This window comes from Boleophthalmus pectinirostris, unplaced genomic scaffold (genome assembly GCF_026225935.1).
Source record: "Boleophthalmus pectinirostris isolate CB_2022bp ecotype Guang Dong unplaced genomic scaffold, ASM2622593v1 HiC_scaffold_2, whole genome shotgun sequence".
NCBI classification, from domain to species: domain Eukaryota; kingdom Metazoa; phylum Chordata; class Actinopteri; order Gobiiformes; family Gobiidae; genus Boleophthalmus; species Boleophthalmus pectinirostris.
The window spans coordinates 28758300-28777451 of NW_026571152.1; the positions used below are offsets into that span (position 1 = coordinate 28758300).

The following is a 19152-nucleotide window of genomic DNA, read 5'->3' on the forward strand; positions in this document are numbered from 1 at the left end:
TGCTTCTTAGGACTTTGAACAAAAGCAATAAACAATGACAATGGTCTATGTTATAATGTTTCCTCATCAAAAACATACCTGGAGTTGTATGGAGATAAGTTAGGCTACGTTCAGACTGCAGAGCTTAATGCTCAATTCCGATTTTTTTGTGAAATCCGATGTTTTTGCGAGGTCGTTCACATTTCCAATTAAATGCAACTTGTCTGTGACTCCAGTGTGAACGGTAAACAGCCCGAAAGTGTCCCGCATGCGTACTGGAGGACACGGTGACGTCAACCCCATGCGTCAACCTCAGCGAGCGTGCTCTGTGTTTACGGAAGTTGTCCAAATATGACGCGAGCATTAAGCACCTGGCGATTTTACAGTTCCGGTTTCCGCTTGCTTCAGCGCAGAATAGTGACGTTTGTCGCTTGTTGATGACGTGAAGGTCGGATGGATGCGCTTTGGCCATTCAGACTGAAGTCGCATGTCAAAAGATCGGATATGTATCGGTTTCAGGACCACATATCCAAGTGGCCTGGGTCGCATTTGAAAAAATCTGATCTGTGCCGTTCAGACTGTCATTAAAAGATCGGATACAGGTCACATAGAAGCCAAAAAATCGGATTTGGGTCACTTCAGGCTGCAGTCTGAACGCAGCCTTAGTGTCTTTATTATCAAATAAATATCACGCCGTTCACAAATACATTGCTTGGTCCATAAGGAAATATCAAGACATTCACAAATGTAATTCATTCATTCAAAATGTTACGTGATTCACAAATGTCAGTGCAGCATTTATTTGCAAACCAAACCACCGTACATATTTGTGACAATCCCTGCATTTATTTGTGGATTTTTGATACCTTCCTAACAGCGTTCAATTATTTTTATTAATATTGTAACGGCAGTTACGAAATGAAAATTGTGAGAACAGGTTGGCTCGTATTTCAGCTTTATTAGAACCGGCAAAATAGCAACAGTGCAGGGTTAAGTTTCAAACACTTCTGCCTAACTCATGGTCTGAACGCCCCCCCCCCCGAAAATGACTGCCTGTCAATAACTAGCCCCAAATAAAAACAACCCTATAAAGCATTGCGACAGTTTGAAGGTCGCCACAATATTGTTTAACAGCCAATCACATCATCTGAAGTTTGAGGGTATGGTTTATGCTTGACAACAATTCTATATCATTGCATATAGTTAAATGCATACTGTAGGTTCCAGATCATTTTCAGATTGACTGATGGTAAAAGGGAAGGAGGTTCATCAACTGTAAGTATAACTTGTTAATCTAATCATTGAGTGCATATACATGCACATCAGTTTCCCGGTTATTTGCCATATCCCATATGTCAGTATTCGGGTTGCTGCGTATACATGCGCACAGAGAAACCGAATACTCATATTCGTGTATACATGATCAAATGGAGTATCCCGGTTTCTTGACATAATCTTACAAATGCGCAAGTGCAAAAATTAACTTAAATCAATTTAATAAACCAGGAAAAATACAAACCATGAGCTCCTGTAGCATAAGAAGCTCGGGAGGTTTAACCAGCAGTAAGGAGCTACGAGATATCCCACAATCCACTGTGCAGATCAAACTCAACAGATTCTTCATTAAAATCTTCTGCATAAATAAACTCAACTTTATCTAAACCATAACCACTATAGATCCACATCAGCCCGTTTGATAATATAATTCAGCTCTGATCACATTTGTTTACATTTTACAGAAACGAAACTTAAGACCGCTTGGCTAATTAGCATAAACTGTTAGCGGTGATCAAATCAGCTCGCTCCATGTTTCGCTGATGCGGTTCAGCTCCTTTTGGCCTAAAAGACACGACTCTGTGGATTATGTGTGCTCTTTTTGTGACAGAAGAGGCGGTAATGGTGATGGTGATGAGTCTGTTCTGTGCATATATCCTATAGGACAGTGGTGTCAAACTCATTTTGGTCCGGGGGCCGTATCCAACCTACTTTGATCCCAAAGGGGCCGGATCAGAAAACTCATGACATATAAACCCCAAAAATAACAATAAGTTCAAATGTTTGTGCAGAGAAACACAAATCTATTACAGAAATCTTTTTTAACTGATGAATTCTTTCTTTTACAAAATATTATAATATTATGAACAACCTGAAACTTTAAGAAAAATACAATTTCAACACGATGTTTTAACATGAACTTGTATGTAAATAGGAATAAGTAAATTTTTCTTGGAAAATCCTGCACTCGGCTCCACTTTTCTCATGTTGGACATTTTTCTGATGAGGGTGTCACGGTCAACAGTCAAAACGATCGTCCTTTAAGAGCGTTTGGAAAGAGACAAGTCTTCATTTGTGCTGCTCTGGTGGGAGGGGCCACGTACAGAGACGCTGGAGACGCTGCTGTGATAAACACCACAGAAAATTAACAAGATTTTAATAGAAAATATAATTAAAATATTTTAGTAGAAAATCAGCCGAGGGCCAGATTAAAGGTCTTGGAGGGCTGGATCTGGCCCCCGGGCCTTATGTTTGACACCCGTGCTATAGGAGATAGTTCATGTTTTAGCTTGTCAGCGATCACAGAGTGCAGGTCATACGAGTGCAGACTGTACGTGTGCAGGTTTAGCGCAGCTCTTTATTTTACAGTCAGTTTACTCGTGTGGTCACTTTATTTATGTTGGTCACTATATTTATGTCGCTACTGTTGTGGGGAAAAGACTGTAAAGTGTCTTTTGGATGCATGCACACTCAATTTTACGTTACAGTAACCGGGATACTGCGTATACATGCCACAGTATCTCGGTTACTATCGGAATAAACCAGCTACAGTAACCCGGTTTCTAATAACCGGGATACTGCCATAACCGGGTTACTGAAACCAGGGTACTGCGTATACATGCACCATGAAGAAACCGGGATACTCAAAAAACCCGATCATAACCGGGATACTGATGTGCATGTATATGCACTCATTATTTAACTTGTTTAAAGCAATGTAATGCAGATGAGCGAGTTAGTTTTCAACTGCTTCACAGTTCTATACATAAGACTGTGCTTGTAGTTTGGGTAAAAGGTTCTCTCTCTTTTTTTTTTTTTTTTGTTCTGGTTAAGCTGAAGAAAGTTTCCTGCCATCCAGGATTTGGTATCTCGAGTACATTTAAGAAAGAGCATCCATTGGCCTGGTGTCATCAGGAGACATGGAGATGTAAAGCTGCGTATCATCTGCAGAGCTGTGGAAGTTGATTCCATGTTTCCTGATGACACCACCAAGAGGGAGCATGTACAAGTTAAAAAGCCCAGGGCCTAAAATTGAGCCCTGGGGCACACCACATGAGATTTTATAGACCTTGGAGGGGTATGTGTCTGCATTCACCATAAATGTTCTGTATGTGAGGGGATGTGAGTGAGACACTGGTCGGTAGTTGTTAAAATCATCTAAATTGCTCTTCTTTAGCAGGGGCCTCACCACTGCCACACTGAAGGCAGTGGAAAGACCCCTGTCTGAAGAGAGCAATTCATCATGATTAAAAGCTCATCCCTAAAAGATCCATAAAATGACTTAAAAATGGAGGGGGAATTGGATCTGAAAGACATGTGGTGGGCCTCACTGAGGAGAAAACTTTGTTAAGCAGCTCAGCACTGACCAGGACAAAACTGTCCAGTGTTTCCTCTGGACCAGACAAATACTCAGATGTTTTACAAACAGAGCCTAGACAAGATAAAACATCACAACTGATAGTGTTTATTTTTCCCATGAAGTGGTCTGCAAACTGCTCACAGAGAGTCAGTGGGTGTAAAGTAAAACGTGCTAAAATCAGGGTTTAAAATGATGTCAGTGGTTGAATAATAGAATAAAGGATAAAGAATAAAGTAGAATAATAATAAAGGATTGCCCAAACATGTCTGAATGAAACAAAACACAACTCAGCGTATGTTTTTAAGGAGGCATCAACATTCTAACATGACTTAAAACTCTTAAAGAGTCAAACTTGCACATTATAGGACCATTAAGGCATTACACAATCAAGGAAAAATATATTATTTCTTTCCATTTTCAAGTCAGGCCAAACTATTTCCACCTATCTGTCCTGTACCTATGACCTCAGACAAATTACAAATAGAGTTTTTTTTGTGTTTTTTAAATTAATCTAAATCTATCTCTGCTTGCCACTTATAGAAACGCAAACATGGGCTCCTCATTGAAGAAGCAGGGAGAGAGGGGGGAGACGGCTCCAGGCCCTGCTGCAGAGACAACAGTACAGGGGGATCTTGATGGGGGCTATGCCTGGATCATCCTGCTTTCTGCCTTCACAATGTGTGGCCTCACTTTTGGGGTGATCAAGTCTTTTGGCGTGTTCTATGTGGAGATCCACCGGTACTTTGATACCACAGCCACCACAGTATCCTGGATCACGTCCATCACCCTTGCTACAATTCATGTTTCTGGTGAGAACACCAGTGTTTGTTGGAGTAGAACCAGCTAATGTTTTACCATTTGCATAGAGTAAAACCACTGAATGTATAAAGAAGTGGACTAAGGGAGTGTGAAGTCACCCATAACGGTCGGCTCCAGTCAGATGAAGGTCATTCGGCTAGCAGCTATAGGAACAAATTTGGAGCCAGCTCAATATTCGGAATAGGAATTTATTTATGGACAAAATTGTGAAATAAATACACCAGGATCATATAAAGCAGGTTAATAAGGACATTTTAAGACCAAAATGATGAGGCTCACGGCTGCAGTTACAGAAAGAGGGACAACAATTTTTCAATGTAAAGTCAATTGGAGCCAGAGTCATTGGAACCAAAAGTGCCCCTGTGAACACTTCTTATTTGGAACACAGTGGCTAAAGGGTTTGCTATGTCCATGTATATATACTGTCTATGACTATAACAATAACACATTCTGACACTACGTACAGTATATTTGATGCTCATCTTGCCTAGAACTTCTTGCCTTGAGAGCTTTTGTTCATTGTATATTCTCCTATTGTTGTATGGATAACTTCTGTTATTCTCTTGACTTATTCAACAGTACAAATCAATATATATGTTCACTCTCCTGTTTCTCTTTCTAAGCATTATATATATCTTCATGATATCATATTGCCTTAGAGAATGTGGTATGTATCTGTGTTAAAGGTCCGTTATCCTCTGCGTTGAGTGCTCGTTTTGGCCATCGCTCCATCGTCATGATCGGCGGACTCCTCTGCAGCATTGGAGTGATATCTGGGTCATTTGCCAGAAACCTTTTGGAACTCTACTTGACTACGGGCTTCCTCAATGGTATGTAGTTATATTGTTAGATTAGATTTAGCAATAAAGAACAAAGAAGGCTATTACAAATGTTTTTTCAGTCTTTATCGAGTCTCTGGGAGAAACTGATGAAGAAAGAAGAACAAATTCTGTAACAGTCATAGATAAAGCTAACCACATAGAGATGTCAACAGTGATAGAACTGGCGGTGTCCTTGTTAAAGGTACAGTCCACACTTTTGGACATAGGACCTCATTTCCTAGTTCACCAGAGTGTTGGAGATGTGTGGAGACACTTTTTAAAATATTCCATCCAGTCCTTGTATTTGCAGAGGTTGTTGGTGCTAGGCTAGTGCATGTCAATGGCCATAGTTAGCCTGCCACTAAAAACAAAAGCAAACAATTTTAATGCTAGACTATCGATGTGAATGTGTTGATAGAATAATTTTAGAAGCAAAACCAACCTTGCATCTGACAGATTTATGTCTGAGCAGCAGCAGCGAGTTGTATTTCCTGATAGAAAGCTTGACAGCGGCGGACTGATATCATCTAGCACCTATCGTACTGGCAAAGTAAAATTCCGCTGCTGCTGAGAAAATAGTCCTTCAACATGCTACGATGCGAGGTTAGTTTTATTTCAACCATCATTCTATCAACACAGACACTTATATTGAAAGTCTGCCGTAATAATATATTTGCTTCGAGTGCTTTGTGGAGTGGGTAAGACTGTTTTTAGCGGCAGGCTAACTATGGCCATTGACATGGGCTTGCCTAGCACCAGCGACCTCTGCAAATACAAGGACTGGATGGAATATTTTAAAAAGTGTCTCCAACACTCTGGATAACTAGGAAATGAGGTCCTGTGTCCAAAATTCCACACTGTCTCTTTAAGACTAGGCAGAGGATGGATGCTTCCAGCACATGTGTTCTTACTGTTAGTGGGCTCGCCTTTTCAGAAACCTCACCTGTAACTTTGACTAGTGATGAACAAAAAATGAACAAAAAAAGGCATACTGTGGAATATTCTAATTTCATCTGTATGACAACAAACAGGAGACAGACCCTCCACCACTAAAGTTACACAGTTCACCTTTATTAAGTAACTGTGGTCAGAGTTGTGATGCACTTACTGATAATTTGTTTTCTTTCTTCTAGGTTTGGGTTACTCTTTAGCTTGGACCCCCACAGTGACCATGGTGGGCCTGTACTTTGACCGTAAGCGCCCTATGGCCAATGCTCTGTCCAGCTCCGGAGAATGCGTTCTCATGTTTGTCATCTCGCCCTTGACCCAGTGGCTGATTGATAGCTACACTTGGAGGGGTGCTATGTTAATTGTGGGCGCTCTGCAGCTCAACCTGTGTATTTGTGGGGCTCTTCTCCGGCCTTTGGAAAACAGCCAACAATACAGTCACCCAAAAGAGGTCACAGCTAATGAAGAAGAAAAAATGCTACGAAACCAGTCACAAAGCTTGCATAAAGAGGACAAAAATACACTAAAATCCAAAATTCTTCATTACCTAGACTTTACTCTTATTGCTAATGCAAAATTCATGCTATACGCTATGTTTGGACTCTTTGCCGCTATGGGCTTATTTGCTCCCGCTTTGTTCCTTGTGCCATACGCCCGCAGTAGAGGCGTGGAAGAGTATCAGTCGGCTGCACTCATGTCCATCTCCTCTGCTCTGGACCTGATCGGAAGAGTGGGTTTTGGCTGGGTGGCAAACATGAGGATCATAAAAACGGTAAAAATCAAATGTATAGTTGCTTATACAAACAATCTTAATTTGGATTTGACATTCTAGTCGTGAGGTTCAACACTGAGTTCCAGGAACGCCACAATATCTAGTATTATAAACTGAATTACAAGGGCTTAATTTTGCTGACAGCTGACATCCTGAGCGAATACATGTACAAATTCCAAGTGTTAGGCCTACTTCAGTGCCAGAATGATTGATTTTTGTCTTATTATTTAATTATTTCAATGAAAGGCAATGGTTGAAAACTGAAAGGGTGAAATGTGAAAATATTTACTCCTGAACCACTAGATGGCACCAGAATTTTGCCTTTTGCTTTGCAGGCCACACGAGCCAGCAACAGCCTTTTACGATAAACTAACCAATTTAAGATGAGAGATTAAGAGGAGAGGTAGAGCGCTTCACTGGGTCATAAAATATGTCTTTAAAGTCACAGTACAGGTGCTCTTCCAGGATTAAGTTCAAATCTCAGCAGAATATGGCCCTCACTTAATAAGGTACCTCATGTAATAAAGAACTTTTAATATAATCAGCTGGTGTGCACAGGGTTTTTACCTCGCCCATTTTTACATGATTATGTAAGAGCCACATTCTGCTGAGATTTAAACTTTAATTGAACTTGCCTTATCTCGGTCAAAGTAACCTCCTCTCTCCCATACAGTTGTACCAGTTGATAGCTACAGTCATTGTCCTCGGTGTAGTCGTCCTCTTGTGCCCTTTGGCCTCAACTTTCAGTGAACTGGTCATCTTCAGCGCTGCTTTTGGCTTGGTGTATGGAGCGACGTTGACCGTACACATCACTGTACTGGCAGAAGTGGTTGGAGTGCATCGGCTGGGCAGCGCTCTGGGCTTCGCCATGCTCATTCGCAGCTGTGGAGGCCTGCTAGGACCACCCATAGCTGGTGAGAGGAACACATTTTGACTTAAAGGTCCTCTATTACGCTATTTTCTGATTTATGTTATAATGTCGTTTCCTCGTCAGTCCTCGAGTTGTGTTTTGTTTCATTCATGTTTAACACACAGACCTGGCATATTTAGGCTGAGTTCTTCTCGCAAATGAATAGCACTCTATTGCAACTAATGGTAATATAGGAAGTGCTCCACTGTGTTTTTAAACTCCACACACCTTCACTATTTAGATGATTTCAGCTCTGGAATGGCCAATCTCTACCAGCGGCAGACTGAACCAAAACACGCCTCTGGACTTTTGTGAATGTGTGAATTTAACAAAACACAAGTCCAGGTATGTTTTTGATGAGGTACTGACATTATAACTGTCTTAAATCTCACAAGAGTCAAGTCTTTGCAATAGAGAACCTTTAAAGCTGACCATGTATATACAGTATGTACTGTATGTATGTGCTGTAAAATTCCATGTGATCTCCTCAGGCGTTAAACCAATACAATTTTGTCAAGGGTACAATGTCAAATGTGTTGTAATCTAGTTCTCTGATGGGATTAGGTTTGCTGCATCATCACCATAGCCAAGTGAGTCTTTTTACCTTACAATGAGACTCTGCACCTTCTTGACATCCAGCTGTCTTAATCCTGGATTTTGTCATTCTGTTACATTGGGTTCTACGTAATGTATTCAGCAAGCAATTTATATCGTGATGCAGTTTGACTATATTAATTTCATGGGCTGATGCTTTGGAATGATGCGTAATTTTTACGTTTCTACCAGCAAAACAATACTGTGTAGGGAAATGCGCAGTGAATGATGCAGAAATCAAAATGACAGAAGATAATATAGAAAAAGAAGCAAATGTAATTGGTAAAGCAGACCACCTGCTTGTCCCATCTGTACCCAATGATGCAGTGGTATGCATTTTGTTTTGGTATAATATGGTTTATGCCAACTTCCTTTCCCTCATACAACTTTTGTTCCTACTTAAAATAAGACCAAGTTTGCATTTTAGTCATAGGAAAGCTACAAATTATGTGAGTTTGACAGGAACCTTATCAAACAGGATTTTCTAAAGGTCCTACATTACACAAAATTGACTCTTGTGAGCTTTAAGGCATGTTAAAATGTTGTCACCTCGTCAAAACATATCTAGAGATATGTTTTTTTTCATTCACACATTTGAGTAACCTGAACAGTAATAAAACACAACTCCAGGTATGTTTGTGATGAGGAAACTAACTAATTATAACATAAATCAGAAAACAGCATAAAATGGATGATTACTTTTGTACTACATCATAAAAATGTTACCCAAAGCAGAAGTTTAAGCCTCTACAAGCATGCTAATCCCCGTGTAAAATAGCAGTGTATCAAAAGTCTGTGATAAGAAACAGTATTTTCTTTTATGCTGTGAACCAAGCCACAAAACAAAGCACTCAATACAGGCCTCCCCTATTACTGAGGTTATGACCCATTTCCACACACCGCTCTGGTCCACAGAAGTATGTCAGCTGCTGTGTGACTTTTGCAGCATGGCATCGCTCCCTCTGCCAAAAAACACCCACAAATCAGCCAGGTTTGGGAGTCCTCCAGGAAATCTGAAAATAGGATGGAAATAGTGCATTGATCACTACTTATCAATCACTAACAAGCCGCATATAAAACTAGGGAAGGCGGGTGAAGTGTCTTGCCTAAAGACACAAATACCACATGTATTCTCCCATCCAAGTACTAATTAGGCCCAACCCTGCTTACTTAGTTTCCTAAATCGGTTTATATCAGGCATTGATAAGGTGATGTAGTCACTGTAGTTTTTATTGTTGGGTTATCGGGTTATCCATAATGTGTTAATTCATTTCAAAGTCAAAAAATACAATTGCAAATACATTTTAAAAGGTTTGTATTATTCATATTATTTTCTGATCTATGTTATAATGCTGTTTCCTTATCAAAAACATATCTGGTGTTGTGTTTTGTTCCATTCACACATGTTTAACAAACAAATCCTGCACATTTAGTTCTTCTCTCAAACACAAAACACTCCGCTTCACCTTCTGATGTCATGTGGTAATAGAGGAAATGCTCCACTGTGTTTTTAAACTCAGGTAAAAGGTAGTTGTTAGCTTGAAAGGTGTTTCTGATGCAATAACAATAAGCTCACAAGAGTCGATTTTGACTCATATACAGTACGACCTTCAAATATTATTCAGAAATATATAACTAGGAGAGACTATGTGGGTCATGATACAGTAAATATTTACCATATTTACTTTCATCTGTGTTCAAGTGTCTATAAATATTAGACATTAATAAACTGAAAAGCTAAGGGCTCAAAATGACCTCGAAAAAGTCAAGTGCAATTATGTAGAGATGCACTTCTTTGCAGTGGACTATTTTTAACTGAACACAGTCGATCTAACGCACAAACTTATGTACTGTAGTCTCCAGTGCTTTGAGCCCGTCCACACTTTGAAGACCAGAGACTTGACTGATGTAGACGATCCATCAAAGCGTGCTAATTATGTTTTCTTCCAGGGAGGCAGGCTTCATCTTTACAGCCTTTAGGTAAAATTAATCACTGCACAATCTTGTCTTCGGCAGTTTTTACTCTCAGACTGAATGAATCTAAAATAACTAATTGGAGCTGGATTGCTGGAACATGTATTAAAGGGCCCATGTTACACTATTTTCTAATCTATTTCATAATGCTGTTTCCACAAAAAAACACACAAATTCTGCATATTTAGGCTGCTTTCTCCTCTCAAATGGAAAACACTCTACTTTGTTCCACCTTGTGATGTCATGCGGTAATGCTCCAGTGTGTTTTTAAACTCCTTACACCTTCACTAGAAACATCTGGATCATTTCAGTCCTGGAGTTGCCAGTCTGTACTGTACAAAAGGTAAAAGGCAGTTGTTAACTTGAAAACTACATTTTCATGGCATCAGAAGGTGGAACAGAGCATTTTGAGCTTTAGAGATGTAGACAGACTAATAATGCAGGGTTAATAAAACAAAAACTCCAGGTATGTTTTTGATGAGGTAATAACTAGGAATGTAACAATAACCATAATATCATCATATCATATCGTCAAAAGTCTCACAATAATATCGTGGGCTGCCACAACATATCGAGTCACGTGTTTCTTTGCTTAAATGCATGGTTTTATATTAGCAACAGTTTATAAACATAGGGAACTACATATCCCAAGATTAATTTCAGTGCAGACAACATGAAGAAATATGTTTTTTACTGGAATTATTGGGAGTATGACTAATAATTCACACCAAAATCTTGTCAAGATATTTTAAAAGCAAAAAAATGTCTCATCTTTAATTATTAGCCTCTTCAAAACATCGCAATAAATATCGTGCCGTGAGATGCATATCGTGATAATATTGTACTGTGAGATTTGGATATTGTTACGTCCCTTGAGTATGACAATAAATGTTGTACTAAATGACTGGTCAAAGCATTTTATAATGTCAGTCTTGTTATTATGTGTAATATCATAAAATCGTGAGCCTCCCCATCATATTGTGAGCTGTACAGTGTCGAAATAAATATCATAGCGTGAGATTCATACCATGACAATATCATATTGTGAGACTTGGATATCGTTACACCCCTAGTAATAACACTGTAACATGACTTAAAGCTCACAAGAGTCAATTTTGCTGAACTGGTTCTGAGTCTGATCTGTTTCTTTTCAGGGTTCTTTATTGACCACATGGGAGACTACGGCGCAGGGTTTTTGATGGCGGGAGCAGCTTTCCTCATCTCTTCCCTCTTTTTAATTCTTCTGGCGCTGATTAACTACAAAGATCAAGGGTCAGGACTCAAAGCCAAACCAAGTCACAACGTTGAAGAAGAAGAAGCAGAAGTGGCATAAAGATAAATTATTTTGTGAATCATGTTTGAAGTGTGTGTAAAGTGTGTTGAAGGAGTCTGGTCAATGACTTCTCTGAAATTCTCTGTATTTTTTATTGAGAAAACATGTAATATAAATGCTGGTTTGAATAATCTTGGGTTTGAAATGAAAGCTAATAATCTGACACAAAAATACATGTTTTTTTGGTTAGCGTAAGATTACAACTTGCAAAGTATGACTTTAGCTCTCCCCAGTGGTTGAGCTTCATCATTGCATTACTAAGAATGTGAGTGGAGAGCAGACAAATCATTGGAAATATCAAAGGTAAAATGTATGAGTAATGTATATAGTCAGTGTACATTTTTTGTAAAGGTCGGTGTAATCCCTCAGTCGCCCATGTAGGGTGCAAAGTAAAATGTTTCACCACTCATCCAATAGTTAGACTTATTTTTTTCTTTTGCTATTGATCACAGGTGGACGACTGAGGGATTACACAGACATCTTAAACACGCTACTTACTACATACTAAAAGTGAAGTTCTATACACAACACTTTCACAATATGCAGCAAAAGAAAGATGAAAAAATGAACAAAAAAGAGAAAGATGGCCCCTGATCCCGCAGGGCTTTGATCTTGCTGACAGGGCCAAAGACCAAATCCATGAAAAGTCCCCCCTCAAACCCACTGCCAAGAAAAAGACGAGAGGCTGTATATCATGTGGGAGATGAGGCCTGCTGCTCGGATAGACAGTGTTCCCTCAGAGAACACAGAGCACACGTGAGCTTACTACAAACCACAGCCCGCTTTACTGACTTTACATGAGAAGGATCTGAACTTTTGAACGATTTAAAACTCTTATTTGCTTTTTACTTGTAAAAACCAGCCACTAATACTCATATTAATATTATATTTGTTTATAAATTATAATAGTGGCAGAACCAATGACTATTAGCACTGTTCAAAAACTGCAAACTCAAATTAATCTGCCTATATTATGTTATTTTCTGATTTATGTTATAAATAAGTTCAAAATAAGTTCATCAAAAACATACCATCCACCTTGAGATGCCATGTGGTAATACAGGAAGTTCTCCACTGTGCAGTTCTTAAGAATAATTTGGAGGCTTTCAGCTCCAAACTCTACTGAACTAAAGGTAGGTAACGGATAATTCGAAACCACTTCATGACATCACAAGGGGCATCAGAGCATTTTAAGCTTTGGAGATGTAAACGGACTAATAATAAACTAATGTGTGAATGTTTGAGGAGAAAACAATATTATAACATGACTTAAAGCTCACAAGAACCTATGTTGTGCAATAAAGGACCTCTAAACTTTCATAAGAACCTATAATTTCATGTTTTTATTTTTATTTTAGCGATTCTTCAGTTAATCATCAGTAAAATATGCGTCTATATGAAGTAAAACCATACTGCACCTATATACTGAATAACTGCAGACATACCTCCAGGTTGCACTGACCCCAGACTGGAAAAGGGTAGCTTAGGGTGGCCATAGAAACAGCTGAAATAGTATTTACATTTTTTTCTCTCCTCTGAAGTGACCCTGCACTTGAGAGGTCATGTTGTGGAATGCAGAGCGGCTACCTGGGTTCAGACTGGAGGGGAGAAATAAAAAAACATGGCCTACATAGATACATGCTGATAATACTACTACTGTAAGCTACTAAGAAGCATGGATACAATGATTACGCCACTACTGCTTCACACCATGCAGTTATTATGTGTACTGCAGCGAGGAGTGGACTTCTGCTGCTGCTGTTGTATTTACTACCAAAGAGTAACTAATGTTCGAGTTGCTTTTAATTCTACAGTAGCCTAAATGTTTACTACTACCACTACTACTACTACTGCTGCTGCTGCTGCTGATACTACTTTTTCTATTACTGCTACTACTTCTACTACTGCTATCTACTGCTAACATCAACTACAACAATTTTCTGCAGTGTGTTTTTGTTAGAGAGAAGAACTCAGAGAAGAACTCAGTCTAAATATGCTAGAAACAGTACATTGCAACCTTGTGTCAATCGTAATTCCAGTCAAAAAGAGAACTGTGGTGGTCAGTCTTTGTGTTGTATGGAATTATTAGCAAAAAGGAAGGATAATATTGACACTGGAGGGGAGGAAAGTGTGGTGTAGGCCCAGCTCAGACTTTCTCCATGACCAGAACAGTCGGACACATGCTGGTAATCGGGCATGATTGGGAGTGCAGCGGGGGGCCAGTCTAATGAGCAAAGCAGATCACCAGACCAGACCTGTCTACACATATGGCAACAGGTCACCGTCATAAAAACCTGCTTAGGACTTTAATTGGAAAAAACTCAATAAAAAGGGTTTGTGGATGAACTCTTTCACTCTTTTTAGTTTATTATTTCTTGTGAAGTAGTTTAAAGGTCCTATAGTATGCAAACTTGTGCGAGCTTTAAGACATGTTGTAATGCTGTTACTTCCTCAAAACATAGTCAGAGCTGTATTTTGTTTCATTCACACGTTTGAGTAATACTTTAATATTAGTGTCTCTACATCTTTAAAACTCAAAATACTCTGTACCACCTTGTAATGTAATGAAGCGATATTTTTCAAGTTAACGGTTACCTTTTACGTTTTGTTCTGTAGAGATGGGCAATTACAGGACAGAAATGATTCTAGTGAAAGTGTATACAGTAGAGTTTATATACACAGTGTTGCACTTCCTGACATCACAAGGTGAAGTGTTTTCTGATTGAGAGAAGAACTCAACCTAAAACACAGGGTTTGCATGTGAATGAAATAAAACACAATCTGGGTATGTTTTTGATATTATTATTTCTGCAATTGTAGGCAAACAAATCTTGATGTTTCTGTGATTTTGAGTTCTGAACTTTTGTAAGTTCTGAACATAATTAATACCATTTCAGAGGACCAATAATACGCCAAACGGATATTTTGTGTTTACTCTTCAACCACAAGGTGTCAGTAAAGGAACAGATAATTTGATTATGCCAAGATACCATAGATTACTAAAAATGTGCAGTCTAAAGCCAGAACTTCACGATCGAGTATGTAATCGTGTATTCGTATGTAATCGTATATCGTAAGTAATCGTGTATTTCTTTGATTTTAGCAGCATTTTACCTCTATTCTGAATACCACCGAATGAAACAAAGTAACAGAAGTACCAGAACACGGTTTTCTCAAAAGTAGTATACTGAACACCAACACATTTTCGGTGTATGTATACTGTTACTTACCAACATTGTATGCAGTTATGAACAGATCATAATTCCTTTTTGGGATGGAAGTGTAAAAAAAAAAAGTTTTTGCCTATAATTACTTCTTTGAATATACTTTACACCTCTTCATTCAACTCATTGCATAAACTTTATAACCATAATTCAGATAGAGGAATGCAGGCTCAGTCCTTGTTTAGTCTACTGTATGCTAGTCCATCATCTCTTGTATCAACACTTCCTCTGTCATCTGCTGGTTTGTTCCTCTAATCTCCAGCTTTCGCTCCCTGCAGCCCACACACAATATGGAGACTGTTCAAAGGCACTGGCAGCAACAATATGTCACTATGAACAGCTACTTGTAGATACAGAGGCACGGTGATAGTATTACAGGCTTCTGCTGATATCTAGAGGTAAAAGAATGGCGCCAGTCATGCCCACATTCTTACATTACAGTCAGGCAGAATGTATAGGAGCAGGCCAGAATAAAGTCCCCACTGTACATTAGCGGTGTGTTTGGGACTTTCAGTTACTTCAAACACAAACATGAGCTCCAGCTTCCATCCCACTGCTAGTAAAACAGTCATTAAAAAACTCCTCAGCTGCTCCAGGCCTAAACAGGCTCAAAGTGCTCTTTCACTGGGTTTTTGATGATGGCAATTCATGAATATTTTTATATTTTTAACATTTTAACGGTCCGTAGTCCCTAAACTTTTTTCTCGCAAGGACCAGTAATAAAGATATAAGCTTTTCAGAGACCAATGGAGGGGGCAGGGCTACAACAATAGCACAAAATGCTTATAACTCTTAACCATAGTTTGGAAAAATGGCCATTCATTTGTGTTATATTTTCAGAATAGATATGGTAAATATACCAGATGGCTTGCAGCCCGTTTTTAGGCCCCAGACTTGCGGCCGGGGACCCCTGCTCTATCTAAATCTTCTGGGGCGAGAGATGCTGCTTATAGTGCTTATCTCTATGGAAATGTTACTGTTATGCCACAATATGAGTTTAAACTTTCCTAATTTGCTTTTTTTTTTCTTTTTTTTTTTTTTCTGTTTTGTTGCTCAAAAATACTTGCATTATTACTGCAAGGAAGGTCGCCTCTACACAGATCTTACCCGTGACTTGGCCTGGGGCACCAACTTTACCTCCATCTCCCTAAAAGTTCTATGCCATACTGTGGAATATTCCAGGCACTGCAATCTCCATGGAGACAAGCAAGTGGCAGACCCCTGACCAGATAAGTAATATAGTTTACTTCTTAAATATTTGAATCCATGTATATCATAAATATTTTGTGATTTTCTTGTTCTGCTGCTAAACTATTCTTGTATTTTTCTGTGATAACACTAAAATTCCCCCATGTATGTAACTGTAGACACTTTATCCATGGGAATCACTTTTATGGTATGGGTTCCATTTACAGTTCACAAGTGCAAAGTAAAACCAGCAGCATTCCCTTAAATCCATAAATCACACTGACCTTTGACCCAAGCTGCTGCCCAAACTAATCTGAAGAAAACAGACTGACTTTAACAGGCATCTATTTACTGCAGTTAAAGCATTAAGTCAGTCAACGTGTTTTTTTGTGAACCAAACTTAAAGGGTCTATACTACCCTATTCTCTGATCTATGCTATAATGTTGTTTCCTCATCACAAACATACATTCACTTGTATTTTGTTTCATTCACACTTTAACACAAATTCTGTATATTTAGGCTGAGTTCTTCTCTCAAACTGAAAACACTCAGTTACGGGGATACCAAATATATTTTCCCTTGATCTCAAAACAGGGGCTGAGAAATACATAATTTTACCACCAGCTGCTATTGATTCCATATAACCCAGATGCCTAAGCAATATTTGTTATGTAAAATCATCCATCTATTATATTTATGCGTTTTTGAATGCACTGTCCAGTAACATATGCCATGTAATTTTGTATATTACACATCCACTAACTCCCGCCGTAAACTATTGATGGTTCTACACATGTTTAGTCCAGATGCCTCGGCTGGACTCCATTATCAAACTCACATGTGTTCTCATTTGGTTGGTGTAATTTATATTAACCATGCTTGTATAATTGTCACATGTGGTGTAATTCTGACCACAAATCTCCTGTGGTAGAATGGTGCCAATGCCAAGGCTGGGAAATACAACTGGTTGAATAATGTTTTGAACAATGTAAAGATCTAACCATAAACATTAAAGGTCCTATATTACAGAGGTCCCCAACCTTTTTTGCTCCACGGACTTGTTTTATCTCAGACAATATTTTGCGGACTGGGGGAGTGGAGGCAGCATGGTTTAGTCCTGGTTGAATCCTGTTTTAGTCCTGGTTTTAGATCTGGTTTACGTAGACCTGGTTTAGTCATAATTTAGTCCTGGTTTTAGTTGTGGTTTAGAGACATGGTCCACTCAGAGTATGCAAGAAGACACGAGAAGGGGGGTTCACAGTTTCGCAGCGCAGTACCAAATGACCCACGGCCCGGTACTGGTCCACAGCCCAGGGGTTGGGGTTTCCCTGCTATATGACACAAAACTGGCTACTGCGAGCTTTAAGCCTTGTCATAATGCTGTTACCTCCTCAAAACATACCTGGAGTTGTGTTTTGTTGCATTCACATGTTTGAGTAATCTTTTATTAGTCTGTGTAAAGCTCAGAATGCTTTGTGCCCCTTGTCACAAAAATGTCATGTAGTGGTAGTCTTCATATTTACCTCCTCCTCCTTTTACCTTTCGTTCAGTAGAGATTGGCAATTTCAGGTCTGAAATTATCCAAATGATTCTAGTGAAGGTGTACAGAGTTCAAAAACACATTATTACCATATGACATCACAAGGTGGAACAGCCTAAATATGCAGGATTTGTGCGTTAAAAATGTGTGAATGAAATGCTCTTTCCACCATTAACCGTCCTCTTGCCATTTCACCCCAGCATTCCAAATAGGAAGTGAGCAAGGGGACACTTCTGGCTCCATCGACTCTGGCTCCAATTGACTTTACATTGAAAAATTGTCACACCTCTCTCTATAACTACTGCAGTGAGCTTTATCTCAAAATTTGACCTTAAAATATTCGCATTAACCCACACAATCTTGGTGTTTTGATTTCCCTATTTTGTCCGTAAATAAATTCCTATTTCTAATATGAAAACTCCAATTTCGCTTCTATAAGTGCCAGCCTTGTGACCTTCATTTGACTGGAGCCAAACACTATGGGTGACGTCACACTCCTTTAATCCACTTCTTTATACAATCTATGGTTAAGACATTCAAAAAAGCTTAATAAACACGCGTCCATGTTTATTAAAGTAACTGAACCTTGAAGTGACCTTGTGAAGCTGGACTGGAAGGAGCCTTTTCATATCATGTGGTATGAAGCCCTCGAGACACTCCACCCAAAAGAAAAATCTTGCACATCAGTGTCTCCAGAGCGACCGGAAGATTAAAGGAATTTCAGTCTTTTGAGCTATGACATTGTGTCTCTGAGCACTCAAGCCCATTCCTTATCTCTGCGTTTTCCTTCCTCTTTCTCTTGTCAAGACTTTGTTTGTCTTTCGGAATACTGTTTATATGCAACTGTAAGGGCCACTCATTTGAACAGACCCTGAATCCACAGTGTTTGTCATTTCCTGTTTGGTTAGAGCAATACATTTAAACACTCAGATTTATAGTATGTGCCGCGTACTGTATCATTGTGTTTAGGTTTTCTCCTATTCATATATACGATCCATATTTAGCATAGGCCTCTACAAATGAAGTATGTGAGAAAGTCTGGAAATACTGTACCAGAGTCAGGACTGCACGGCGTCCAGCTGGACCTTTCACAGAGGGAAAATGAATAACATCACAGGCAGATAATAAAGTCCAGATATAAATATTATTCAAACTAGCTGCACTGTCGCATGTCACTGGAGCAAGAAACATCTTTTTATGTGTTCGGCTACACACATGTTTTGCTCTTGTTATACTTGAACTGGATTTTGTCATATCCATTCCAATGAAAACAAAAAGGTTATTTCTCATCCAGTACATGCAAAATGCTCACGTTATGGGTTTTGAGTTACTGAGAATCAAAAACTACAAATATGGCTGAAACGCAGGGATCAAAGCAAGTCAGGCGTAGATTTGGAAGGTAAGATGTGACTGGA

At 39.1% G+C, this 19152-nt stretch overlaps 1 protein-coding gene across 1 annotated transcript; it reads left to right on the forward strand.

Moving 5' to 3' along the window:
* The first annotated feature begins 4163 nt into the window (after positions 1-4163).
* Positions 4164-11784, forward strand: si:dkey-246g23.4 (uncharacterized protein LOC559426 homolog). The gene is made up of 5 exons (XM_055155902.1): positions 4164-4422; positions 5119-5262; positions 6387-6973; positions 7647-7887; positions 11606-11784. The coding sequence occupies exons 1-5, from the start codon at positions 4164-4166 to the stop codon at positions 11782-11784; spliced, it is 1410 nt and encodes a 469-aa protein (XP_055011877.1).
* The last annotated feature ends 7368 nt before the right edge of the window (positions 11785-19152 follow it).